Here is a 27,672-nt window from a genome sequence, read left to right on the forward strand (position 1 = left end):
GAGACTAGGGCCTTTGTTCAATTACAACAAACACGAACGGAAATTTTCTAAAATCACATTGATCCTTCTTCCACCGGAGGCTGAACATGTTCCAACATGGTTCATGTTCTTACAAAGTTTTTTCTTGAAAAAAGGGTACAGCATGACACATTCACCTTCGTTACGAAAATTATTAGTGAGTCATAAAATCTATACCCTTGGCACAAGAGCCAAAATATTGGAGGGAGATGGAAATTAGAGCCTCTCTTTGATCTTATCCACCAGGTTTGCCTCTCTTCTATGATCCAGTGAAGCTCTAAGTGGCAGTACGTTTTGAGTTTTCTGTTGAAGTTCTAAAACATATAATTATATATATAATCTTTGTATCATAGAATTATACATCATAGTTCTTCAATGGTGCCCTGTTGTTGTGAAAAGTTAAAGACTCACTTTCAGAGTGCCTCTGCTTTCCGTGTTTATACACGTGACAAGTGGTAACAAGATTGAAAAACTGTAATTTGCTTAAATCTTTGGTGGTCATGGCAACATTGTGTATAGACACAAGGCGCCAGTCTAATCTATTTACATCGAATGAATGGACACATTCTTTCCAAAACCCCCGTCGCTCACTATCAAGCTGTATCAGCGAAAATAGTAACACAAAAGGTCTCCCGGGTCTCATCTGAAGTTTTAAGAGCCTTACATTTCCGGTCAGCTGTCAAAAAACAATGCCCATAGTTGTTATGAAAACATGAAACAATCGAATTTTTGAATTTTTGTCAGATTTCATTGTTACTTGATTTCTCTATTCAAATACGGAAAGGAAAAATTCGGACAATAACAATTGAATATAGTTCATTAAGTAAATCCTGCACAGCGAAGCCCATTCATTCACATTTTAGTTTCGTTTACACAACAGGAAACGTATTTCTCTTCAGGTTTTAGCGTAGAAAACATGTTATCTCCATGCTCCAACGGATGCATGAAAACAGCATAGATCTGTGTTTCTCGAAGGTAACCAACAACCCTATCAAGCAAACACTTCTCAACCATATGTATGGTTATAACTACAACCCGGCTTTTAACACCTATGGCTCTGCAGGGACCCATGCTGGGTACGAGGATCGCGAATCGTGGCCTGCCCGTTCCCCTCCAAATTATGGCGCTACAGCGCCGTACGAGCAATACCAGGAGTTCGAAAGGCCTCCAAGAGGCGCGGCAGCAGGACCTTCTCACCCCGTTGCAAGTGGTGTCTGTGCAGCCAATTGCTGGTAAGTTTCTTTCTTATTCCTTGGCATGCTGTCAAAAATCTGTTGTTTAGAAAATTTATCCCGGAACTCTCGGTTGCTCGCAGAATTGTACGCTTAAATCGTGGATACGATTCGATTTGCTGGTAGAAGCGTCAAGGTCAAGCTTCACTCAGAACTACTCAACAGTAACTGACTGAAGCTTGACATAAAAATAAAATAACGGTTTTGGCGTCAGCACTTCCATGGTGATAGAGATACCGTACAATAACAAGGCGATGAACTAAGCCAAATAAACATCGCTCATAAAAAACATGCGTGTTACAACTGCTTGCTAATCCAAGCGAAGGTAACAATACTTCCAGACATCTCAAAGCCCAGTTTTGAAAAGCAGAAAAGATCGAAGCAAAAGAGTTTGACCCAGCCCGTGTGCAACATAATTGGTATTTTCTTGTATAAAAAGAATGTTTTGTTTAATTTGTTTAATACTATCAAAAAATCTTTTGACTCATTAATCCCAAGTTTGCATCCGCGCTGTCTCAATAAGTCAGTTTATAAATAGTTTATAATTTGTTGCGTACGTTTTCATTGATTGCTTACTCATTTGTGATACATACCTAGCCTGGCCAAGCTATGTAACACTCGCATCCATTTTCTAGTGGTTTCGATTTGGCTCTCCATGTATACAGCTAGGGATATAGGCATTTTGTCTACCGAACGGGAGAAATCTCCCATTCGAGAGAAATGTCTGCCGTTCGGGAGACGAATGCTTATATCCCTAGCTGGTATAGATATATTAATCTTTGCAAAGGTACATTCTGAGAAAGAGTGTCAATGTTGTTCTTTAAAAACTTACGAAAATATTAAATATGTATCTATTTTGACAAAAGAGGTTAGATTACTAAGATTTAGAACACGAATGGCAAATGCTCATATCACAGCGGATGTAAATCTCGAATGAGATGAAGAAGAAAATATTGAAATACAACCATTTGAATTACAATTGTTGCTGAAGCTCCGCGAATGTTCCGGCTTCTATATATAATTAAGGGCAAAAATTGGTTTTGCCTCACTGTAAAAATGTTCTTCTAGTTTGTCTTTCTTTTCTTGTATTTCTTTCTTATTGGGATTTCAGAGATGGCACGTAGAGATTTTCTATTTCTTATGTACATTTGTGATTAGTTTGAGATATGGATTTTTTAGTCTGAACAGTGAATTTCGACTCATTCTACGACTGGAAAATATTTGAGTGCTGTTTGGGAAAATGTTTTTGAGACGTTGCTTTCTTAGATGTTGATGTACCTGTTTGAAATGAATTTCTAACATCAAGTGACTTGTTATAGTGCCCCAGACTCAAACAGATTACTTCAGTGTGAAGCTTTTCACTAACTTGTTTCTCCATGAAAGAATGCTCTCATTAAATGCAAGATGTTTCGAAAGGGAGGGGGCAAAAGTGGCAGTTTACAGAAAAAGCAATGTAGAATATTGAGCAAGACTCTATCCCCAATAGAGGGTAGAGTGGCCCGTCATTTGCAGAGGGTAGAGTAGCCCGTCATTTGTAGAAGACACTGTGGTTTTGAATGATTCAACACTAGGGTTTTTAATCATTTTACTTCAACAGCAGCAAAACGGGTATGATTCATTTACCTTACTAGACTGAATCATGGTCACACTTACTTGAAACTCTTTTTAAAAGATAATTTTTTACAAAGTTGAATGAAAGGCGATGCTACACAGTAAGATTTTTTCATCAGTTATTAGTATTTTCAAAATGAGTTAGAGATTTTCTGCATGATTAAAGCGACTTGTTGTTCAGCTATGAAATAAAATGAAGAATATATTTTAAGCAACAATAGCTTATTCAACAGTACATCATAAACAATATACGTTCTTACTTTATAAGAACCAGTAAATTTAAGTTCTGACTGACTATTCTTGATTTTTTCGAAAATCTGAGGCTGGACTTTTCTCAATTTGTTCTTAAATTAATAAGGTGTAAGCAGTGCGAGTGCTAGCTTTTTCGCTCAAGGGAGGTGTGTTCAGGCCTCATTTGCCAACTAAGTGAGTGAGAAAACCTTCATTTGCAGACAAGTTTGAAAATCCAAAAGCACCCACACATGGCTAAAAATAATCGTTTTTGAGATAAAACGTTGTTCAAAATTGCATTTTACAGTAACTCAGCCCCAGCTTGTTCTTAATTTGTACTTAACTTTTGAACAATTTTAAGACTCGTGTTATTATTAAATTGTTCTTATAAAAAAGAGTGTACTATTCGATGAATATCCGTTGACAACATCTAACCGCGTAAAAGGGTCGTAAAATATTGTAAACGATCATTTTTGATTATTATTGGAAATGTAATGGTAATTATCCCAGGGAAACATGTTACATTTCCTGCATCATTCAGCAAAGTGTAAGAAACGTATTGAGATATTTTGGTTAAAATTTGGGGAAAATTACTTAAAAGGTATTACTGTGGGTTAATAATGGAATGGTACCGATTTCTTGACTTGCCTTCAAGAATATATTTGGATTTTTGATCATGGTTAAATAGGGAGAATGAAATAAATCCCTAGGTGAGAAAGTGAGATGTATAGAAACTGATTTGTTATGCTATTCAAATTCTAGCCAAACCAACCGAATTAGAATCAAGCACTTGAAAACTTCTGAAGGTACATTTGTGTCCAGCTTGAATTCTTTACTTTCGTCTTTCTTTGAAAAATTTTGGTATCGTTTCGATCGGTATTAAAATAATTTCTCGTACGCAAAGAATAAAATGCTCGCATATCCAGCATTACAACTTATCTGTTATTGTTGCACCTGAGTCTGCGGTCAGTGCAAATCCTTGCGAGGTTTTCAATATTTTCTTTCATACCATAATGACAATGCATTGGGTGGCTTGTGGCTCCCGTCAACAGGAAAAGGCCTTGGAAACTAGGATTCATAGTCGCCATGCCTCAAGTGTCTCTCTCACTGAATCTTTTGCCATAAATAAACCTGTTAATAAATAGCAGTTGAACCCTCACTTGCACTCACTACACTTGGCTCAATGTTTTTCAGGTGGAAATCAACCAACACACTATAACGCTAAGGTTCTCCTTCTCTTAATACACTTTTTACTATACACATCAAAACACACTTTAGATTTGCTTTAAAAAATTTAGAACTATCTTAAAAATTTGAGTATTTCTTTCTCTTTTATCTAATATTTCTTGTTAGCTTATTAGCTCTGTTGAGCCGACTCTTCAATCGTACATGCAAAATACTAAGGTTTATCTTTTTCCAGAAATGTTTCAACTGTGAACATTTTCATCACTATCATCATTTGTCTTAGATGACTCTTCAGTACAAAAGATTTGTCGATTTTTTGCCCATGCAAGCACGTCAAAAATAAAATTCTGTAGTTATGAAACGGTTTTTCTTAAATCTATTTGATCTCTATTTTCTTCTGGAGGCCTTACTTAAATTCAGTGTTTGTCATGCAAGTGTTTTTTTAACCTGTCTTAAAATTGTTTTAAAAATAAAAATGATCCAACAGATTTAATACAAGAAACGCGCTGATTTTATCTTTGGATCGTACGGAATCTAAAACTATCTGATGGATTAGCTGTGCTTGATTTTTGACAAAAACAGATGTAATACATTGCCAGCAATAAGGCCATACATAGGAGATAAGATAAAATTTTTGCAAAATAGTTCAGGAGGTATATTTTTGTTTGTAGAATTTGTTTTACATGTATGGCTTCTTCATAAAGCTATGCCTGCTAGCTAATTGGGTTGTAAGCATTTCATGTGAATTCTGTACGTGATCTTCTGAACTGGAGAATGATTCCAAAAGAATTATCAAATTTTTCTTTGCAAGTGCACTTACTATGTTGGAGTTGATCCAACTGACTCTGCTGCTTTTCATGAAATCGAAGCCTATTTCAGTTCTGATAAAAAAAATCAAATTGCTAAACATAAATACAACACAACAAAATGAATACGAATTTGATTTTCCTAGGTGGTGTGGGATATTGGCCAATGACTCATGGTCTAAACATCGTGAATTTACGAGTGCAATTGGACTCCACAAGCATTCAGCCAACTCAGTTTTCCCCCATTTGCAATCGGTATAGGAGTTACACAGGGTTTTCGTTTTAGATTATCACAATTTGGGGGCACAAGCTACAGGCCTACCAGGGACGTCACGACTGGGGGTTCTCGTCTTAAAATCAGTAAAGGGTCTGGCAAAGGTAGTTGTCAGTTAGTTAAATATGATATTTCCTTGAAGGTAAACAAAACTAAGCATTAATGATTTCAAGATTTCTTGTTGGCACTTTATAAAAAAACCAGGCCATCCTCAGGTAAAAGTGTAACTTATGTCAGTTTTCCCGAAAGTTTCTCGAAAGAAGCGTCAACTGCGATTTACAACTAGCTTTTTACATGAAAGTACTAGATCGCTGTCAACAGAATGTCAGGGCAAGGAATAAAACCATAAAAAAGCCAAGAATTGAAATCGGGGAAAAAAGATATTTGAAAATATGATTTAATTCACTTGAAAGAAGTTTGTGTTACTAGGAGTGTTGCAGGCTACAAAAAACCCTCATTATGTTTCCTAGCCCCAAGCTATTACATAAATTAGGGACAAAAATGTTTTCTCTTGTAAGATTGTCCCGGCTATCATTTAGAATCAACGATAACACAAGCCTAATTTTCGTACACGAGGAATACTTGCTTGAAGTATTTGTAATAAGTTGCTACACTTCAGTAAGTAGTAGCTACAAATTTTAATACACAAAAAATGACATGACCAGTTGCAAAATCTATAGAACGTAAAGGAATAATTTAGAAATGGGATTCCATCGAATTTGACATGGATACCAGAAGCTGGCTTAGTGGACTAATAATCAACGGCAGACTATTCATCGCTTCTTCTACGTTTCAATGTTGGAAAAAATTAGGCCTTGCTTGCGCAGTGTAAAAATTGTTGGCTTTAAAACGAAGTTATTGAGCTATATTGAAAAATGAAGTCATGCATTTAGGGCATCCATTTTTAATAAACTGCAGCATCAGTCCGTACGTATCGATACTCATTCCTTATGCAGAAAGCTCAAACTGTTCGTCCTTTACGTCAGGCTACTTTATAAGCAGTCATAAACTCTGAAGAACGACAGCAAGCCAGGAATAAGAATATTTGGCCTAGAAGCATAGTGGTTCCGTCTAAAGCTGTTGTAATAGCAGTAGACCCTGTCTATTTTGGTGTAGCAAATGAGTGACTTATAAAGTTTTCCTCTACATTTTTTTAGAGTCGAGAAAGGTTGTCAACCTTCCTCCGGCCAATAGAATTTTTCTATAAATCTTCCTTTTTTAATGGGTTTTAAATGTGCGTAGACAATAAAATGTAATACTCAACTAGTCTTGATTCCCTCTCCTTCCAACTCTGTTTTCCAAAACCTTCCTAGACATTTGTAAATTGTTTTAAATTATGAATAATTTCTATAAACCGATGTTAATAAAATGCTAACATCGATTAATAAAAATATCATATAATTTGAATAATTAAACTAAAAAAAGTTAATACTTAAATTTTACAATGCAAAACTAGTTCTGCAAAAATATTCATATTAAAAAACAGGAGGTTTTTAAAATTTAATTCTGATTTTCCCCATTCTTATGTCTGTATTTTTTTAATTTTAAAGGCTATAAAGATTTTGACTATCTTTAAGTTTCCAAATTCTTGGCCACCTTCCTCAATTTCTCTTTGTTTCTTCAACCTTCCTCCAGCCACTGGCCGTGGTGTGGGGCCGTGGTGTAGGGCCGTGATGTTTTGCTGACTCTGCATTTTTCCTCCTTCAATGTTATTGATTATTCATAATTATAAGTAAGAATGAACTGGCACCAGCATGAATGAACAAAACTTGTGCCAATCTATCTTTAGCTATTATTCCTTTGTGTTAAATTTTTCACGAGGATGTGAATTTCGAGCTGTTGTAAACTGAAAAAAGATCTGTCACTATCGAATCAACTGTTGTCGACAAATCAATTAAGTATGCGCAAACGTAAGATTGAGCGTATCACGGGTTGCACGAATGATCGTTGTCTCCTTTCTATAATCTTCCCGTTCCATTATGTTTTTTTATAACTGGGGGTGCATAGGCAAGGGCTCTGACTCCGTAGCTTTTACCAGAAATTGAAATAACCCCTTTTGTCAGAGAAAGTATCCTTTTTGTCAAAAGTGCACTTTTGTCAATAAAGTGCCCCCTTTGTAACGAGATGTACCCTTTCTTGTCAGAAAAAGTGCCCATTTATCAGAAAAGTACTCTACTTCGAGGGGCAATTCACTCTTGCAAAAAGCGTACAAGATTTTCCCTAAAACAAAAGGATTTCTGGTGATTTCCAGATAAAACAATAGGATTTCCACCAAAGGTGTACGAGATTTTTCGGAGTGATTTGCCCCTCGCTCTACTTTAGGTTTAAGCGACTATTTCTAAAAAGGACCCTTTCGGCTATAATGAATGTTCGAGGTACAAACAATAATTGATTAACTAGGTAAAAATGCTTTTACTTTTTCTCCTCGTTATGGCAATTTGATCCGTGTAGGTTTAATGCAAGGGATTAATTTGGACTAAATTTTGAAAATCTTTATTACTTTTTGTCATTATGTATAGAGAATTTGTTCTTGGGCATGGCTAACAACATTTGTAAATAGCAAGTTGAATATTGAGTAAACTCACTCCACCAAGCAAGAATAAAATTAGCAAGCAAGAATAAAGAGGGAAGGTTGGGGAGGGAGGGGGGGGGGGTTTCGTTGGGGGCATAAATTTGGCATAGAGATGTCTGGTTTTCAGATGAAATTCACAAAAAATAGAATTCGAATCCGTCCTTCGATAATCCGTCGTAATAAACAAAACGACCATAATTCGCAATTCATGCGACAGACATAATTCAGTACAGGTGTGAATACTCTTAAGAACCCCTTGCATGCTTGTTTTTACCCCGCTTGCCTCCTCGCGAAGCTGCATTAAAGTCATTTTTCCCACGCGGAGAAACTGTCATTTGTCAAAATCGTATTTTGTTATAGTCTTATTATTTGCAAATTGATTATTGGTCCGAAAATAGGTTTAATTAACAGGAAATCAGATAATTTAAATTGAAGCACCCCCTGAAAAATTAACCAGCATAATGTACATCCAACGTTATCTTAATTAACAGCAGCCTTTTTATTGACGTATTTTCATTCAGCAGGCTCGTCAGAAGTCTTTTCCCATCGTTTTGAAGTACGAGGCTCCATCACCTCTGTACCAACTTTACCTTTACTCTATCCCATATTTCCAAGCTGCAATAAGGTCTATGATGTTTTGTGCAATGTGATGTTCAATTAGTGATGTTTTGTGCAAATACAATCCACGTTAAAAATTTTTCAGGATTACTTTTAAACATGGGACAATACGGTGTCTTGGAAAGTTTTTCTGGGCCAGATTGGTGTTCATGTCCAACTTGCCGACAAAGAAGATGAGCCATCGTTTATTTGCCGTCTAGTTTTGAAATTCGTTTAGAAATTCGTCGTTGAAGTTGTCCTAAGTGACAAAGAGCCCCTCTTTTCAAAAGAGATTTTTTCGAAAGGAGTTTTAACACTCAACAACAGCGACAGCCTTGGGTACCAGATCCCTTGGCACCTTGGGTACGGTTGAACGAAGATAAATTATTTTATCAAATGAAAACCGCTGTCCGGTGGTCACCAAATAGGCACATATTGTATTGTTTCTAAAAAGAGCCTGGGCCCTAGTGACTAGTAATTTTCTAAACGAAACGAAGAGAACAAACGTCAGAAAACTTTCCTTACAATGGCACTGGAGCACATATCATGTTAAACTCAAAACCAAGCTTATGAATTTCTCTCGACACACTAAATCTAATAGAGAGGAAAACAGGCACAAAAGAACACAGAAGAGGTCGTTGTGGCAAGTAAACATTATGAAAGACTCACACAATTTTGTTATTTGTGTCAGACATAGAAGACAACTGTTCATTGTCGAAGAGCATCCGATTCCTCACTAAACAAAAAATTTGAATCTTCAGCAATTCAAAAGTACCCACGACCTTCCCTTTTTCAGATCCTAACTCTATTTCTATGCTTTGAACGCAACATACGATTCTTACAATCTCATATTGTTAACGAAATTGTTTCGAGGAAACTGCAACAAACTAAACCTTGCTTTTTATACAAGGTTGGTTTATAAAGTATTGGGTTGGTAAACCCGGTGGAAAAACTCAATGTTATAAGTAGGTGGGCTATCCTGAATTTTACATTCTATCGAGCCTATTGTCTTGAGGCTTATGAGAAACGATACTTTTTGTAAGACAATTGTATTTTTGGTATTTTTGACTAGTTCCTGGCCTATAGAAAAATCCAGTTTCAAGAGGTATGTGTTTAAAAACTGAAGATACACAGCAAATCCTTTTTTTTGTTTCAATAAGTTCTATATCTTTGGGTTTCTAGCAATAGGGAAGCCGATATTTACGATCAGTTTAAATAAAATCTGATAATTTTGGGTTGACTTCCAATTATTATGGAGTGGATTAAACATTAGGGGCATTCTAAGAAGGGGCAGGGGGCAGAGCCTTCTCAGCATCATGATGTCATGATTGAGAAGGCTACGAGATGGGATGAAGGATTCTAGTTGGACTATGTTAGTTCTATTGTTGAATCTTGCTAACATATTGTAACAATAGCATCCCAAGGGCTGGTGGATTTTATTTAAGATATAGATAAAATTAAGCTATACGCTTGAATTTCTTTTTTCTTTCTATCGACTTTTTTGCTCACCACCCACGAAGAATGCTATCGGTAGGCATTCTGCTTTCACTTCGTGTGACGGTGTTCACAGCGCCTTTCAATTTTCGCAAGGGTATTGCGTGTTAATTGTTCAAGTTAAACGCCAATTGTCAATCAAAAGTAACCAGGAAATCATTTATAAGCAAAATGTATCTCAAAGAAGCAATTAATCAGTGTCAGGAATAAGCTACCGAAAGGATGCAATGCTACACCACGCATTTCCCGGTGATTTCCCATCCGCTTCCTCTCCGGAACTTCGTATCTGCCGAAAGCATTTCTCAAAATTAGGTTCTATATTCACTCAAGTTACGGCTATTACACCTGCCACTCAATCAGTGTAGTTCTATATTCACTCAAGTTACGCCACTACACCTGCCACACAATTAGTGTATCGGTAGCAATGTGCCATGCCTGTCTGTAACATCTTGGCTCTATTGCGCACGCGCAACTCTTCAAGCTACTTAAAGGGCCTAGTATCAAGCTGCATGCTGGTATTACAGAATCACGATTCCTACAAGTCATTTTCAGCAAATGCTCGCTGTGATATGTGTTTAAAGGAAAAATATGGCAAGTCGCGAATTTTAAATTTACGCTTTTTTATAAGGAACCTACCTCAAGGCCTAGTTCCAAAAGTCCCTTATTCATAGACCTCAAATCATCAAATTGTAGAACCAAAAGTTCCTTAATAGTTCCTTAATTTTCACTGCACATCAAGTGCCATAAAATAGTACAGACAGTGGCGGATCTAGGGGGTGGGGCAACTAGGGGCAGTTGCCCCTCCTTTACTGAGTTGAAGCAACTCTTGCGCCCCTTTTGAAGAATGAGAAGCAGGTGATAAAGTTTCTTAGCCTTCTAGGTTAATTCACTTCAAAGATTTTCTCAAAGCATACAACATTATTGTGAAAAATTTCCTTACAAAGTGAATACAGCGTACACTCATCATCAATTTCTGAAACTCAGCGTACACTCATCATCATCATTTTCCGCGCCCCCACTACCAACTGCCCCTCCTTCAAATTTGCTCTGGATCTGCCCCTGTGTCGAACCATTTGTCATTGCTATCACGTCCTCCATTTTGCTAACAACTGCAACTCGTTGTCCACCAAGTCTTAATGAAGCAAGATGATATATAATGATATACAAAACAGTACAGAGAAGGGCTTATCAAGAATTTTTGCACTAACAGGAAAATCCTATTTATTGAAACGCGTTTCAAAGTAACTAAATACCTTATAATCCAGAAGATTCAAGAGAATATGTGGTTTATTAATTAATCCGTTGATCATGCATATTTTACATATATTCATAAATATCAAAATATTAAAAAAAGGACCTCAACCATTCATTCGGAAAATAAATCATCCGAAAACCTTTTCTACCAACTTGCACCGTTTCTAAATGATTACGCAGCAATTTCAGACTTTGTTTGCGTTTCAGTACATATTTGGTCATAAATCCACCCTTATTTAGATTTTATTTCAAATTTTGATGGCTAATTTTAGGCACAGCTATGATCTATTTGCACGGGGCTTTGCTTTCTGCTGAACTTTGTATCGTGGGCTCAAAAACGATTTATCACAGTGACATTTTGTTTAATTAGTTTAGTCTTGTTTAAGTCTCAAATTTTTTACCACGGTCCCATGTGTCATGATAAGCATCTAGATAAATTGCATTCTGTCTAGTTAATCACAAAAGTCTTGCGTGGTCACTTTAAGCCTCCATACCAGGGGGGCGGAGGGTCATCAAGAGTTAAATTTACCTGCGAAGACATACACGGAGAAACATGTAGGTGCTATTTCACCTGCCGAAATGGATTTTACCGACTAGCAAAAAATGTTATGGACCAACTGTAGATTTAACGACCTACTATTGAAGGATTGTAGTTTTTGTCCAATCGGGGAAATATGGAAATTTTTCCTTGACAAAGGTACTTGTTTAAAAACTGACATACAAGGTTGTAGTGTAAACCAATATGTTTACTCATCTATGTAACGGCCAATCAATTAGTGCAGTCTCTCGATCACAACTGACAAAGCTGCTGCTAGGCTAGTTTTGACATAGAAAAGCAAATAGTTCAGAGGGGACAGAGGTGATTGGATCAGAGGGGCACTTAACTCAATGGAAATCTCCTACACCTTTGGTAGAAATCCTATCGTTTTATCTGAAAGTTTCTGGAAATCCCTTTGTTTTCGTGGAAATCTCGTATACTATTGGCAAGAGTGAATTGTACCTCATTTGAGTCGGTGTTTTACAGTTTTCAGTCAGTCACTTTCACTTTCATTTTTCCTCATTTCGTTTTGATGGATAAAGTGGACTGCTGCTCAAATAGGAGATAAACATCAAATTCATGCGTGCCGCCATTTTATATGAACATCAGAAGCTCAAGAACACACGACAACAAGTGTATATAATGTGCGCAAAGCATTGATGTTGACCAGGGCCCTTTAACAGTTAATTCATGTGAACAGTTCTACTGTCTCTATTTCCTATTGGAAGTTGCCCCCCCTATGTTTTCTATTCCGTGTTTGTGATGCCTTCTGAACAGTGTTTTGAAACAGAGGGTAGGACTCAATCTTCTTTTACGTTGATGAAATTTGAAAACAAATTATCTGCAAGAAAGTTTACACTCTTTTTTTAAAAGAACCAGTAAATTTAAGTTCAGGCTGACTGTTCTTAATTTTTTCGAAAATCTGAGGCTGGATTGTTCTTAATTTGTTCTTGTAATTTGTGAATTAATAAGGTGTAACCAGTGATATTGCTAGCTTTTTCGCTCTAAGGAGGTGTTCAGGCCTCATTTGCCAGCAAAGTGAGTGAGACAGCCTTAATTTGCTGACAAATTTGAATATTCACCGAAAAAGCACCCACACATCGCTAAAAATCCTCGATTTTGAGAAAAACGTTGTTCAAAATTGCATTTTGCAGAAGCTCAGCCTCAGCTTGTTCTTAATTTGTTCTTAACTTTTGACCAGTTTTGAGGCTCGTGTTCTTATAAAATTGTTCTTATAAAAAAAGAGTGTATTTGTTGCTTTGTATGTGTTGTAAGAAGCTCGTTTCTTACGAGATGCAAATATTATTTAAAAAATCTAATAACTCACAGTCTTTTTTGTTGTCTACACTATTTATTATAAGAAGCGGATGCTCAAGACTCAATGCTCTTATTTTCTTGGATGAGGCTTTGGTGTCCTCAACGTTGTTCTTATTTCAAGATTGATTTTCCTACATTCACGTACTATAAATTCCTTCCAAGACTACTAAAGAAAGAAGATTACATTATATTTTTCGTAGCATGCATTATAAGCTTAAAAAGTCCGCCCTGACAAGTTTTCTATTCTAATTTTCCACCTTTTTGCTAATTTTTGGTAAATTGAGCCTCGGTGTTCTTAATAATAGAGTTCTAATAAAAACTTGAAAACGTAATCGAAATACACCTGTCGAACCACCGACATTGAAGAGGAAAATGCGATGTGAGTGGACGGAGGGAAGACAACAGAGTACTTCCGAAAGAAAATGCAATTATTTCAACATGTCTGTTCTTTTGAGATTGAAGAAAACCTTTTATGTGTACGATGAATGAAATCGCAATACTAGGAAGGCAGGCCATATCCGTTTGCGAAAGTGCCCAATTAGAATCTGAAGCAAGCGCGCTTTACAATAACAAAGGATAATGAATAGGTCAATGTAAGGCCATACATATTCATGATAGTATCTTCGCTGGAATTTATCATCCGTCGCTGGAACTTATTTACTTCTTTTTGATTGAGAGAAAGGGTAAGAAATCGTCGGAGATGTTCAACCCTCTCGATTTTGACTCTCCTGCCATACCAACTGGCTTTGCTATGTCTGAAGATTCGTGGTAAGTCTGAAAGCAATATATCATCTAGCTTTCTTCTGTCATATCCCTATGCGAGTTTGTGTGTACAATAATGGCACTAGATGGTTATCTTTTGTTTGATTACGTACGGCCTAGGCAACTGGCATCACTTACAGTGAATTGATTTATGTATTTAGTCATAAAAGACGAGGGAAATACGAAAATGCATTTCACATCTGTTTGAACTTCCTACGGTTTGGTGACTAAATTCTTTTTGACCTATTACAAAATACAACAAACACGATTCTATTCGGTCTGGAACAGGTTTAAAATCTGTTATAACTGACAAATCTGGGAGTTTTGTATTTGTCCAGACTGCATTGCTGCTCTACTGAAAAGGTGAAAGGAACAGCTTACACAATGAGCTGCTCGGTTTCCTTCCGAACCAGGCCCGTAGCCAAGGGTGGCATGGGGTGGCAATTCAGCCTCTGGAGCAAGAGAATTGTTTATTGGATCTGTTATTTCCATATATTACCCATATATTTTGTTTATTGGGGCCTCTTAAGATGATGCGTGGCGCTCAAAAGAACTCTCGGTTCTAAGCAAAACTGAAAAAAAGACTTGCCGAAACGTCTGTCTGCAACAGGTCTGGGGATTTGCCACCCCTACTCCACAGGCCTGGCTACGGGTAAGGGAAAAGATGGCTTGGAACATCCCTGAAAAAGGGAATCTCTAATCCTTCCTAATTTCATAAATGCTGACTGATTTTCAAATCACAAAATTCATTCAAGAAATTTTTTTATCCAAGTTGCTTTATTATTTAAACATAATGAGACACCTCACGCGACAAATTTTATCGCACCAGTCTTTTTTCGCGGGTATTTTGCGGGCATTGATAATGTATTTGAGATACTCAATTTCTGTCCATTCTTCTCAAAAGGCTTTTCAAATTACTTGTCTTTTATCAACTCTATGAGTAAATGGGCAAGCTAACACTGTCAAGGAGCCTACTTCGAATGCTTTGAGCTACATAAAGATAAATTGAAGTGTGATGTGTCGCGTTCTCGTCTTCCGTTTATTTTATTATGTAATTGAATTTGTAGAGGATGCCAGGCACCCTGGAGCCCTGAGCAAAGTGGCGGAGGAGCGAGGGTGCTTAAACCGGATGAAGACAGGATCGACTATTCTCAATTCTTTAGAATTTTGCAAAAGACTGGCGAGCTATAGCCCCCAAGCCTCATGCGCCATTGTTATGCGCAGCCTAGCATTTCCAAATTCTGCTGTGTCGGTTGATTTTACCTACTTGCCCCAACCTGAATGAAAATGTGTATTGAGTAGGGGTGCCATCCTAAAAGGTTAGGAAGTGGGGCTGCCTTTTAGGGAACTTCTAGAAGCCACACCCAGGTCCGGATACAAAAGATTGATAGGAAATTGCTCTTGACGGAAAATCAATAGCAAAACAAAGAGTTAATTCACATTTTCGAGCAAGGATTTCGCCGAACTAAACATATAATGGTTTGTCAAAGAGGGGCTAAGCCCCTCCCAAAAATATCTCTAAATCTTAACTAGGAGGGACTGAGCCCACTGAGCCCCCTCCATGGCACCACTGGTATTGAGATGAGAGCTGGGAAAAGAGAGGGGTATCTGAACTGATCTGCTGCATCCCATTTAGTACTCTGTAGAAAAGCTTCGTAGCCCCAAGCCCCCACTTCCGACGGCGCTGTCCTAGGATGAAATCGGCCCACGTCCAACATTTACGTTCTCATACACTTCAAGAACAAGCTTGCGTTGAGCTATCGTAAAATGCAATTTTGAACAATGTTTTATTTCATTAACGAGGACTTTTAGCAATGTGTGGATGCTTTTTCGGTGATTATTTAAACATGGCGGCAAATTAAGGTTGTCTCATTCATTTTTTTGGCAAACGAGGCCTGAACACCTCCCTAAAGCGAAAAAGCTAGCAATCGCACTGGCTACACCTTATTAATTCAAATTAAAAAATTAAAAAATTCAAACAAACAAATTAAAAAAAGTCCAGCCTCAGATTTTCGAAAAATTGAGAACAGCCAGCCTAAACTTAAATTATAAAAAAGAGTGTATGTAAACCCCCGGATCCAGCAAATTCTACTGAGCCGCTGCCCGATGGATTTTCAAGCCGGTAACCTCCATTTTTTATCAAAATTTAAAATGGATCAAGTATAACTATGAATTCATTCTAAATTTATTTACACCCAATTTATAAGAACAAATTTATAAGAGCCTCAGAATTAGTCAAAAGTTACTTTTAAATGTAATTTTAGAACAGGGGTGGGCTCAGGCTAGAATCCGGCCCGGAAAGAGAATTTTGTGGCCCGCGACATGAAAAATATCATATTAAATTTTTTTTTAGTTAACAAATATGATTTTCCGAGGGGTCCCAAATAATAAATGAAGTGTTTTGATTCAAATTCAAATTCAAATTCAAATTCAAATTCATTGGCATTCAGCAACTAATTACAGGGTACTTAAATTAATTATTATAGTAGTTAATACAGAATATATGACATCTATTTTAGCTAATAACAAATAAGTTGCCTAGGACGCTGGGAGGAACCGAAACGGTTTTCGAGCCTAGCGCCCTAAGTTGGTAATAGTTAATCATGCAGTATAACAGTAACAATGGAACAAGTAAAAGTTAATTACAAGTAGAAACTAATTACTAATAATTTTGATTTGAATTTAACATATAACAGAAGAAGAATAGAAACATATTAAGATTAAGATACAGATATTAAGAAAAAAAGAACAAAATACAAAGGGGCAAGAGGAGAGAACAAGGATATAAACGAAGGGGGGGGGGGGGGTGACACGAGAGTTCTGTTCGTTTTCAGTTTAGAAATCGAAGAATGAGATATTCGGGTTGGTTTAAAGTAAGTGCATTTGGGTTTTATAAATATTTTTGCAGAAGCCAATTTCGGAGATGTTTTTGGAAGAGTCTTTTGACTGGTTTAGAGCGAATATTAAGTGGGATTTCGTTCCAGATTTTAACTCCATTGAACGTAATGAATCTCTTTTTAAGGTTAGTTCTTGCTTTGGGGATAGCAAAATTTTGTTTTGCAGCTTGCCGTGTATCATAGCTATGTCTTGATGTTGTTTTTTGGAAGAGCTGACAAAGAAAATCCATTTGCGTGCCTGTGTTTACGTCATACATAAACTTTGCACATTGCAGGGTGTAACTATCATTGAGGTTTAATATATCAAATTTATGGTAAATTGGTTTGGAGCTTGCTGTGTTTTTAGCAAAGTTCATTATTCGTAGAGCTTTGTTTAGATTTCGGCCCATAGGTTTTAGGGAGGACAGATTTGCACTCCCCCAGTTAATTAAAGCATAGTTGACGTGAGGCTCGATAAAAGAAAAGTATAAGTTCCTTAAGATTTGTGGAGGAACATAATGCCTAGCCTTAGCTAGTATTCCAATGCCTTTAGAAATTTTTAGATTTACCTGTTGAATGTGTTGTTTCCAGCTAATGTCCTTATCTAAGAGTACACCAAGGTATTTTATACAATCCTTTTGAGCAATTGATTTGTTATTAATTGCTAATTTTATTTCATTTGTTTTATTTTTTATCGAGGGAGAGATTATGAGGAAGTTTGATTTATCAACATTTAAGGTCAGTTTATTGGCTACTAACCAGTCTGAAACTTTGCTGAGCTCATCGTTTACGATGAATTCTAATTGACTTAGATTCTTATGCGAGAAGAAGATACTAGTATCATCAGCAAAGAGGTGAAATTTTAGGATGTTTGACGAAAACGGCATATCGTTAATATATAGAAGAAAAAGCAAGGGCCCAAGGACACTGCCTTGTGGGACTCCAAATTTTATATTGCAGGATTCTGATAGAGTGCCATTTATGCATACTTTTTGTGATCGGTTTGTTAGGTAAGATTTAAACCAATTTAGGGTTATGCCTCTTACTCCATAATATTCAAGCTTGTAGATTAGTATATTGTGGTCAACAGTATCAAAAGCTTTAGCAAAATCTAGAAAGATACAAGTTGAAAACTGTTTGTTTTCAACAGCATTTACTAACTGTGTACAGACGTCGAGTATGGCAAGAGAGGTTGATTTGTTTTTTTGGAATCCAAACTGGTGATTAAAAATTATTTTATGCATATCAAGGAACTTTATTAGTCTGGCATGCATTAATTTTTCAAATATTTTATTAAAAATAGGAAGTAGGGAGATAGGTCGGTAGTTTGTAACTTCAAGTTGAGACTTTCCCTTGTAAACGGGCACTACTTTAGCATATTTCAGCATAGTAGGATAGACTCCCGAGCTAAAGGATTCATTGATTAGATCTGTCAATGGTTCTTTTAAAGAATTGCCAATACATTTGATAAGTTTTACGGGTACATCATAAGCATCTGGGGCTTTAGACTCAAATTACATGGTCTAAAATTTTCATCAAACCTGGCAATAATGGAAAGATTTGCTCACTATCCGTTGTCATACACGAATTCATCCTGCTGAGAGACAGGACAGCAGAATCTTTTAGGGACTGGGCGAAGAGCGAATCTTACTGTGCGCACGCACTCATGGCATTTGAGCAGGGATCACGGTTGTTCCTATTTTCCATGTCTCATTTGCTAGTGTAGGGGGGGGGGGGGGTTATATTGGATAAATTGGTGTTTACGTATATTAAAGTGAATGTTCTTAGCTAGAAGCCGATGCTAAACGTTCATTGGTGGATATTTCTGTATTTCCTTCACAGGCCGATTACCAGGGACGGCGCACCAGTTTAAAAGTGGATGGGGATAAAATGGCTGTGCCCGGAAAACGCCCCTTTTAGAAAATATTTGCTTATTTCTACTCAATTTTTATAAACAGTCTGGTTCAGAGAAGATATCAATAACTATCAAAATAGATAAAATTAGCTTGAGGGTAACAAAGCAACAAATTGAGAGTAACAAAGTTAGAAAATACATCATATCATTAAACAAGATGAAACACCTAGAAAATGAACAAAAAAACTACATAGCTTTCCAGTGCTACTACATAGGAGGAGACTATCCAAATTTGCGTTAGAGTAAACCTTCCAAAAATGTACTAGCTTGTCATTGAAAAAATGGGGGGGGAGGGGGGAGGGGGAGAGGCATCTTTGCAAACTATATTTGTAAAAGAGAGGTTTGTGATTGTATTGTAATTGAATTTAAATAAAAGTTTTTCATTATCGTTGTTATCATTCTATTACAAAGATCGTATTCGTTTTTCTTGTTACCTTTTGCCCGCTTAAGGAAAAGCTTCGAAGAATCTGGCCTAGGCCCCAAAAAAGTTACCCACCCCTGTTTTAGAAAATTGTGTGTCTCCCTTAAAAAATTCAACTCAAAACGAGGAGTTTCTTCTATCTAGTGGTGTTCTTTCGGTGAATTTTAAAACTTGTGGGCAAAAAAGGATGTCCAATTTTTTTGCTGGCAAATGAGGCCTGCACCACCCCTAGGGCACGCTAAAAAGGAGTTGCACTGCTTACACCCTAGCAATTTCAGATAAAATGAAGAACAGTCAGCCTGAACATCACAGAACTGGTTCTTATAAAAAGACTGTAGGGCCAGAGCAATTTCGCGTGACGGCACCTCTCTTGTCTCGCCATTTCTCAGCAAGCCTGCAACTTGTTGTTATGGGCCAATTATTCCCAAAACGTTGCGAACAAAAACAAGATTACAGCCCATTTGTTAAGTTGTCTGCAGCCTATTCAGTATTTCCGGACGACGAATATCCCCGAGGTTCAAAACTTTTTGTTTTGCCTCACTTTCACAGACATGCGGTTTTGGCAACCTTTGCTGCCTGGATGAGTGACTGAATCGTGTGCTCCAGCAACTGGGCACGTGAAGGCTTCCAAAGCAAACTTAGTGAATGTATCTATGTGGAAAGCATTCAATATCATCACAGATGATCAAATTTTTCATTGTATTTTAGCTGCCCAAGAATATCCCAGCACCAACAACCTTTAAGACACCATCCAGCGACTTGGCAAGAATCTAGGCCAGATTTGGCTCAAGGCCCCACGATAACTTCGGCAACAGGCGCTTCAGTGGCAACCGAAAGAAGTATTATTCCACACGAAATGTTTGAAGACCATCTACCGCACGGTATGTTGACATAAAACGCCCTACTGCTCTTAATTCATGTTGTAATATGTAATGTTGGACTCGATTTCAATACAACCTTTCGAACAACATTTTCTCTTGCATAGGGTATATTTGTTTCGTCTTTTTGAAGGGATTCTGTTAAATTCGTATTATTATCCTTCATTTCGCTTGTACCATTTCGTTTTTACAAATTCTTACCTATTCTTGAGACTTTGTTATCTGATCTTTCATTATTGTGGTTTGGCGGTTCGTTCTAAATTCATTTCTAGCTTGCCTATTTCAGCCAAAATATTTCTCAAATCTAGTGTATGCTTGTTATGTAAAAATGCAAAAACTACTTCTTTGTCAATGACGGGCCTATTAGACCACAGTCATGAAAAGGAAACATGAAGTCATCACTCGTGAACCACATACGAAAAAAACTGACCAGAAATTAGAAAACTGGTTTGCACCAGAAAATCTTCAATGAATGGACAAACCAGTCCCACAGGGTACCAAAATTATCTTGTCAAACAGTTGCACCCCGACCCATGCAACAACCCTTCCAGCCCTGCTCTTCTCCGATCAAATAGGGATTCCCCTCTGACGGGGGTTCCAAGGCAATAAAGGAATCGCCAGAATTACGAATAAGGCTAATTTTATCAAACAATGTAAGAACGTATAAAGGGGTGTATCACTATTTCCGAACTGCGTAAGATATCTTTCAGAACAATAGCATTTTTAGAGTTTTTTCAGGAATTTTTCTCAAAAACAATATGGATTTTACCAAAAGGCATAAGAGATTTTCATGAAGTGATGATGAAAAGTCGAAAGAAAAAAGCAATGTCGGTTTTAAAAATTTATTCTCGTGTTAACTAAACATAGCAGATTTTATCAGCCAGTTAACCCGCTTACAAAAAAATCCATGGAAAACTGTTATTTAGTGCAATTATTTGTATTGTAGTTGTAGAAAAATCAGTTTTGAAATATGAACAACATTTAGAACCCTCGAGCTTCAAATTATCTATAAAATAAGAACATCGTTTATCGGCCTGGTTCTTTTACGAAAAGAGTGTAAACTTAGAAGAATTGTCAACCGTTCAAGCACTCAGCCACTCATTTTTCAAAAACGCTCAATTTAGCTGTTTTCCACAGCGGCGAAACCTGTTTTAGTATTCAAAATAATTTTCATTCAAGTGGTAGGCAGGGCATTCCTCTCAACCATCGACCGCATTGCATAACCCTTGTTTTCTCGGCTGATTATGGTACTATATGGTATAACGAATAATTTAAGCCCTTACAACATTTTCCAAAATTCATCGAAGTTACGTTACGGATGACGTCAAAAAAGTTCTGTTTCCTAGACTGAAAATAATTGTAACTTCTTAAGTACACGTCTGACTTCAATATAACCGCTAGATTCGGGCTCGCCTGAAGGAAAGCTTTCCAATGATATATACACATCAGTATTTTAACGATGCCAGCAATTTTCAATGACGTCATCGGTAACGTGACTTTGATGAATTTTTGAAAATGTTGTAAGGGCTTAAATTATTCGTTATACCATATTGTTCCATAATCAGCCGAGAAAGCAAAGGAATGCTCTGCCTATGGTTAAAAGCAGTATTTGTGGCACTCCCAGGTACCAATAGAAATTAAAAGGAATATACTTCCGTATTGCTGCAAGGGAGATTTTTAATGCAAGAAAGCCCCCTCTACAAGCCCCCCTTTCTGAAAAGAACTGCCCCGTCATTGGACGAAATGTAGAGAAAATAAAAAACACACTTCGAGGGTATAATTATAAAGCAATTTCAAGTAACTGCTAAATGGAAAATTTCGCAGAAATTTTAGAAAAGTTTTTCCTGGTAATTACACGTAATTCCTGTATCGTAAATTATGTAAGTGCTATTTTTATTGTATATAAGTATGAAAAAGGCTCCCCTTTAAACGCCCTTTCGAAGGATCGCTCCCCAAAACATAAATAAAACAATAAATGCCTCAGGCGTTTTTGTCAGGTGGGGTGGGTTTAGGGTAACGGTTTCGGTGAACGATCCGCTAATTTCCTCAACGTGTTTTCACGAAGAGGCATCCTAGAAGAACTTTCGGGTATGTAACAGAATGTAACAGATTTCAAACAGATATATATTCACACCCCACTCTTTTGATTTAATTTTCTTAATGTAGATAATCGATGTAGTTCAGCACGTCGAGTAATGAGCAAAAATCAATACAACTAATTAACTACTTTATACACGAATGAAGATAAGTACGACGTTTCGAGCAGCCAAATTCCTGTCAACTTTTCCTCAGCAGTTTTAGCGAGTTTGTAACACACAACCCATACGCTGGTTTTGATTATGCACTCCCACGCCATGGCCCCACCCCCTCTTCTTTTGTTAAAAGATAATTGTAAACAGGGCCGTTGCTAGCGGGGGGTGCGGGGGCTGCGGCACCTAGAAAATTCTTGTCGGCAAATTTTCAAAAAGTAGAGTTTTGTCAGGTTTTGCTTTCAAAGTTCCCAAAGCAATAGCTTTAGCGAACAGTTGGGATAAGATGAGGACGTGAACTTAAAAGTATTGCCCAAAAGCCCTTTGAAATCAATGAAACGTGGGTATGCCTCAAAATAGTTAAAAGTTCTAAACGCAAGAAATGACTGCAAGAAATATTCTGAAATGCATTTTAAGACAATCTTCTCGCTCCGCTCGCAGGGGGACCTCGTCTTTCGGTTTTGTTTCAAGGCCTTCGAAACCTAAGTACCCACAGTCACTCGAAAATTGAAGCGGTGATTTATGGCGCGCATAAACCGCCAAAAATAGCTCTTTCTAAAATTTCAGCAACTTTCTAAAAGTTTAGTGGTCTTCTAAAAGTTCAGTTGCTCTGTCTAATGGTGAATGTTGATAACCTCTTCCTGAACTTTGCCAAGCAGCCTCCTTTTCCACCATTTCCCCGAGAAAGTAAGTGCCGGTGGCAGCATGGCTGGCATTATTGCTTCAAAAAATCCATGACCCTAGATATGCAAAAAAAATCAAAAATTGAGAAATTTCTAGAAATTTTTTTTTTGGGTCGAAACAACCTAAAAAGTTTTAAAATACGGCCGCAACACCATTTGTGGAGTTTCCAATGAATTTCAGGCCCGTACCTCTCAAAAAGATGATCTTTCGCAATCAATTCTTATTCTTCTGATCATGTCACAAACCAAATCAGCAGCGGACCATCGTTGTGGCAGAGAAGCTTCCGCCATGACTTTCCTATATGCTGGAGCACAAAAGGAGGCTGCTTGGCAAAGTTCAGGAAGAGGCTATCAACATTCACCATTGAAATTTTGGAAAAGCCACTGAAACTTTAGAGTGATTGAAATTTTAGAAAATTTTAAGCGGGGGTTCAAACTTTAGAAATGGTTGCAATATTAGAACTAACCTAGCATGACTGAAATTTTAGAAATCTCGCAGAGCAAGCGATTGGAATTTTAGAAACGTTGCTTAAGTAATTGAAATTTTAGAAAATGTTGAACGGTGGTTGAAACTTTGGAAATGACTGAAATTTCAAGACTAGACAGAGCAACTGAACTTTTAGAAGATCACTAAACTTTTAGAAAGTTGCTGAAATTTTAGAAAGAGCTATTTTTGGCGGTTTATGCGCGCCATAATGATTGACTAACGAGAACATCCTCTTTGATAAACAAAATCAATTGCGTCAAAATGCCACACCCCTACATTGAAATATCTTAGGCCACGCCCTATTTTTGTCGGCAAATTGGTGACTGGCACCCCCCCTAAGTGAAAGGGCTTAGCGACGGCCCTGATTGTAAAATCGTTTGTTTTGAGTCTTTATTTAAAGCTTGTCCTCCTTTCCAACTTGTTTGCATCTCTCCACAGGGCACCCTCTTCAAAATTAAATATTTCTTTTAACTGTGCTACTTTCACCAAATGCGCAGTTAAAAATTGGGTACTAGAATCGGATTTAAAGAGGTCCAAAAATATGAAACTTAAAGGTAATGTGTCCAGCTATAGCAGGCGACTCTGCAGGGGTTTTTAGAAACATGTGATTCTTCATGTCTTTAAAGGTAATCTGTCCATATAAAAGGACTGCGTATACCCAACTTGTCAAGCCACCCATCAAAATAACGGTTTGCGATTGGTTGGTATTCTTGCGATGCAAAACTGCTCACATGAAAAGCTGACCTCGCAGCAGGATAGATAAACAGAACGACTGTAAAGCCTGATTTACACGAGACGAATTTTTCGCGCGAAGCGAATTTTTCGCCACGAATTTTTCTCCTGCGAATTCGCTGCGAATTCGAAGTTTAATTTCCACTGGCAGAATTTCTTTTGCGAATTCGCCGCGAATAATGCCAAAGAAAATGGCGTCTGTTCGAAGATTGTTGTTATTGAAAAAAAGCGAGCAAAAAAGCAAATAAATGGGTACTTGGTTCGGAAAATTTATTCAGAACGTCTGCAGAAGGGGGAGTTTCATCTTTTGGTAAGTGACTTACGCTTACATTGTCAGGAATAATTACTTTCGAATGTCGCCAACTACATATGAGGAGCTTTTATCGTTTATTGTACCAAAGACGCCTGTTGCTAGAAACGTCCCATTCCATTGTTTATGTTATAGGTGCGGGATTTTCCCAGCATTGTTTAGGCCTAGTCATAGGTTATTCATTCTTCACCCATGTTGTTGTTTGAACCATTGCGTAGTTTTCTGTCGTTTTGCATACTTTTGATTTAGATATGTTTACATTGCGTAGCACCATTCGGCCTAGCCCTTTCCTTTGGGTTCGTGTCAGATGTCTTCAATTGCTGTTCTGATTGGTTTATTTTACATGGCGAAAAAATTCGCAGCGAAAAAGTAGGAATGGTTTCTACTTTTTCGCAGCGAATTATTCGCTGCGAATTCGCTGCGAATTCGCTGCGAATTTTCAAATCTCCACTTCTGCGCATATTTTTCGCGCATTCGCGGCGAAAAATTCGCTTCGCACGAAAAAATTCGTCTCGTGTAAATCAGGCTTAATGGCTGGGGCGATGGCATGAAAAATCACATGTTTCTGAAAACCCCCGCAGAGTTGCTTGCTTTAGCTGGACACATTACCTTTAAGTAACTAGGCCTTGAGCTATGTTCTTTATAAAAAATCTGTATCATGCTTGCTCTTGCTCTATTGCCCTCAATACGAAAACGTAACCTCCAGACAAGGTCTAGTGTTATGATTACTCAGACACATTGATAGGCGCCTGCCGTTTATACCAGTGACCAGTATTTACTTTAAGTAGCCAATCTAAAAAGAAACACAGTTCGGTAAAAATAACTGTACATTGAAATTCCAGCGTTGTTTGTGCAGTTAAAATGTCAGGGCGCCGAATGAAAAACAGTACTTAAGTATTTCGTATAAACCATTAAGAGCTTTAATCCAAGTTTTGTGACGTTTTGTGACATGTCTTAACTTTTGTGGTCAAATGTTTTGAAAATGGTTCGTGTGTGCGTTTCCCTTTGTTTTTATTTTGCGCTGGTGAATTTTATCAGCGGGTCTCCTATGAACAAATTATGTTTTATGCTGGAACAAAAAAACGTTAAACCTAGCGGTACTTTCATTTAACGGATAGCAAAGTCGGATGATCTTAGAGACACGCATTCAAAACGGGATATGTAAATGGGACACAACAGGGTGTTTTCTGGGACTACTGTAAAATACAGCATTTCAGCCTAGTTTTTTGGAAAAAGTTTATGAAATGTTGGAAGAAGATATATATAGACCCTTGAAAATATTTAGGTAAACTTTCATTGAATATGTTTAGGTATATTTAGATTCTTGCAAACAAACGTGCCATTTTCCTGTCCTTTTGGAAAAATCAGTTGAAAAGAATTGCTCCGGGCGTTACGATAAAGGCAAAGATAAAAAGGGCCGTGGCGTATCTTCCACAAGAGTATTTATCCTCAGGGAGAACAAAATCGAAATTCTTAGAGCCTGATCTTTAAAGGTACAATTGATGTTAGTTTTATGAAGTTAATCGATGATTTTTATTCTAGATCCTCGAGAATGGAGTCCGCACGATGTCTTTTTGTGGCTTCAGTGGGCATCAAGGAATTACCGAATCCACAATCCATTTCCGGAGAGATTTCAAATGAACGGGAAAGCGTTATGTTTAATGGATGTCAGTATGTTTTTATACCGTGTACCTGAGGGTGGCGATATGCTTTACCAAGATTTTCAATGTAGACTCCAAAGAGCTGTCAGTGACGAGAGACCCTACAATAGGTAGCAACAGGCAGTCAAGAAGACTAGCAGAATAATTGAACAAATATTTGGCCAGGTATGGGAGCAACGCTCTAATGACTTGCTCTTTGAAGACACCAGTGGATGTGGTCTGTTGGCCTAAGATAGTCACGTCTTGTGAAGAGAGGGGTGTTCATTCAAGAAGCGGGTATAACTTGAATTTGGCTTAGGCTACGTTTTCAGGAAACAGCCCAAAAAGCCGTGTTAAAGGACCTTTGACTTTCAAAGATTCAATTATTTAAAAGGTAGTCTTTTAGAGGTTTATTTATATTATATGTTCGTTAATGAACATTGAATGTATTTTAATACAAAGGCAACACAGATGCTCAATTTTGGCAGGAAACGCGAAAATGATTTTAGCACCATACGTACATAAGTAACGGAGAGACTATCTATAATTTTATTGAAAGAAAATTCAGAAAAAAAAGATGATCAAAACTTCTGTCATTTACTTTTGAGTTTTTCTGCAAATTTAGGCTGTAAAGCCGCTGCTTTCTAAAGGCCTTTATACATGGAGAACTTTACCACGGCATTTTACATGGAGTACTTTCCTACGCAGATATTTCCTCGCCTTGTCGGTACTACTATGCTTGTTCAGGAGACGAACCCGCATTTGTTCAAAGGTCCCTTGGCTTTCAAAATTTCGCATCCGTTGAACTTGCGCAGTTAAAATCGATGATGTTATTTTCACATCATATGATGTTATCAGCGGTAGGCGCATTGGTGGCTCGCAGTGGGAATAGGCCTGTCTCGAATCAAAAAAAGGAAGTTCAGAGAAAAGGGTATCTTGAGAAGAGCGAGAATGCCATTGAGGTTTTTATGATTCAACAATGATAAATTGTAGTTTGATTGAATATGTGAAGCACCATGAGATGCAACTTTTGTCCCCAAGCCTTCGCCCTAATGAGCATGTGCATATGACGCACTTTCTGACAAATCAGATATAGAGAACTGGCTGGCAAAATAGCCCTAAACAACAGGAATCTAGACTTGTCTCCCTCATAAGTACTGCTTTTCTATCTATCAACCAAGCGGCTTATCGCGTGTTTTGTGATTTTTGGCGGGAATAAACATTATGACGTATTGGTCGATTAACTGCTCAAAAAGGGTGTCTTTTCATCTAATATTTTTTCGTTTTGGGAAGGTCCAAAGCAGCCCGCTGTGTGAGACAGGTCAATTGCTGTCAGCATTTTTAATTTTATCAGTGTAAATGGCGCATATGAAAAAATTTGGCTTCTGCTCAATCAGAAGTATTTGCTTGCTCAGTTGGGATCGAGAATTTTTTCTCTTTTGATCGCTCTTGCTCTTTTTATGTTCAAGACAGGATTTTGACATCAAGGGATTTCCGTCCGCAAGAGTAAATGCCGGGGACATTTTAATTACTGTTTACTGGCTTATGTATGTACGTATTTATTTCCTTAGTTATATCCTCTTCATTTGT

General features: G+C 37.4%; 1 protein-coding gene across 2 annotated transcripts; it reads left to right on the forward strand.

The window, feature by feature from the left end:
* The first annotated feature begins 866 nt into the window (after positions 1-866).
* On the forward strand, positions 867-27,629 carry LOC135684125 (transcription factor ETV6). 2 transcript variants are annotated; one of them, XM_065199531.2, is made up of 3 exons: positions 867-1,250; positions 19,812-19,984; positions 25,985-27,626. In XM_065199531.2, exons 1-3 carry the CDS (start codon positions 946-948, stop codon positions 26,215-26,217), a joined length of 711 nt encoding a protein of 236 aa, XP_065055603.1. In that variant the 5' UTR covers positions 867-945; the 3' UTR covers positions 26,218-27,626. The 2 variants fall into 2 exon arrangements, with proteins under 2 accessions (XP_065055603.1, XP_088971062.1); XM_089114936.1 differs by lacking the exon at positions 867-1,250 and adding an exon at positions 9,930-13,897 and having other exon boundaries at positions 25,985-27,629.
* The last annotated feature ends 43 nt before the right edge of the window (positions 27,630-27,672 follow it).

The sequence above is a fragment of the Rhopilema esculentum genome, chromosome 21, assembly GCF_057945365.1.
Source record: "Rhopilema esculentum isolate cy_ngs chromosome 21, ASM5794536v1, whole genome shotgun sequence".
NCBI lineage: Eukaryota > Metazoa > Cnidaria > Scyphozoa > Rhizostomeae > Rhizostomatidae > Rhopilema > Rhopilema esculentum.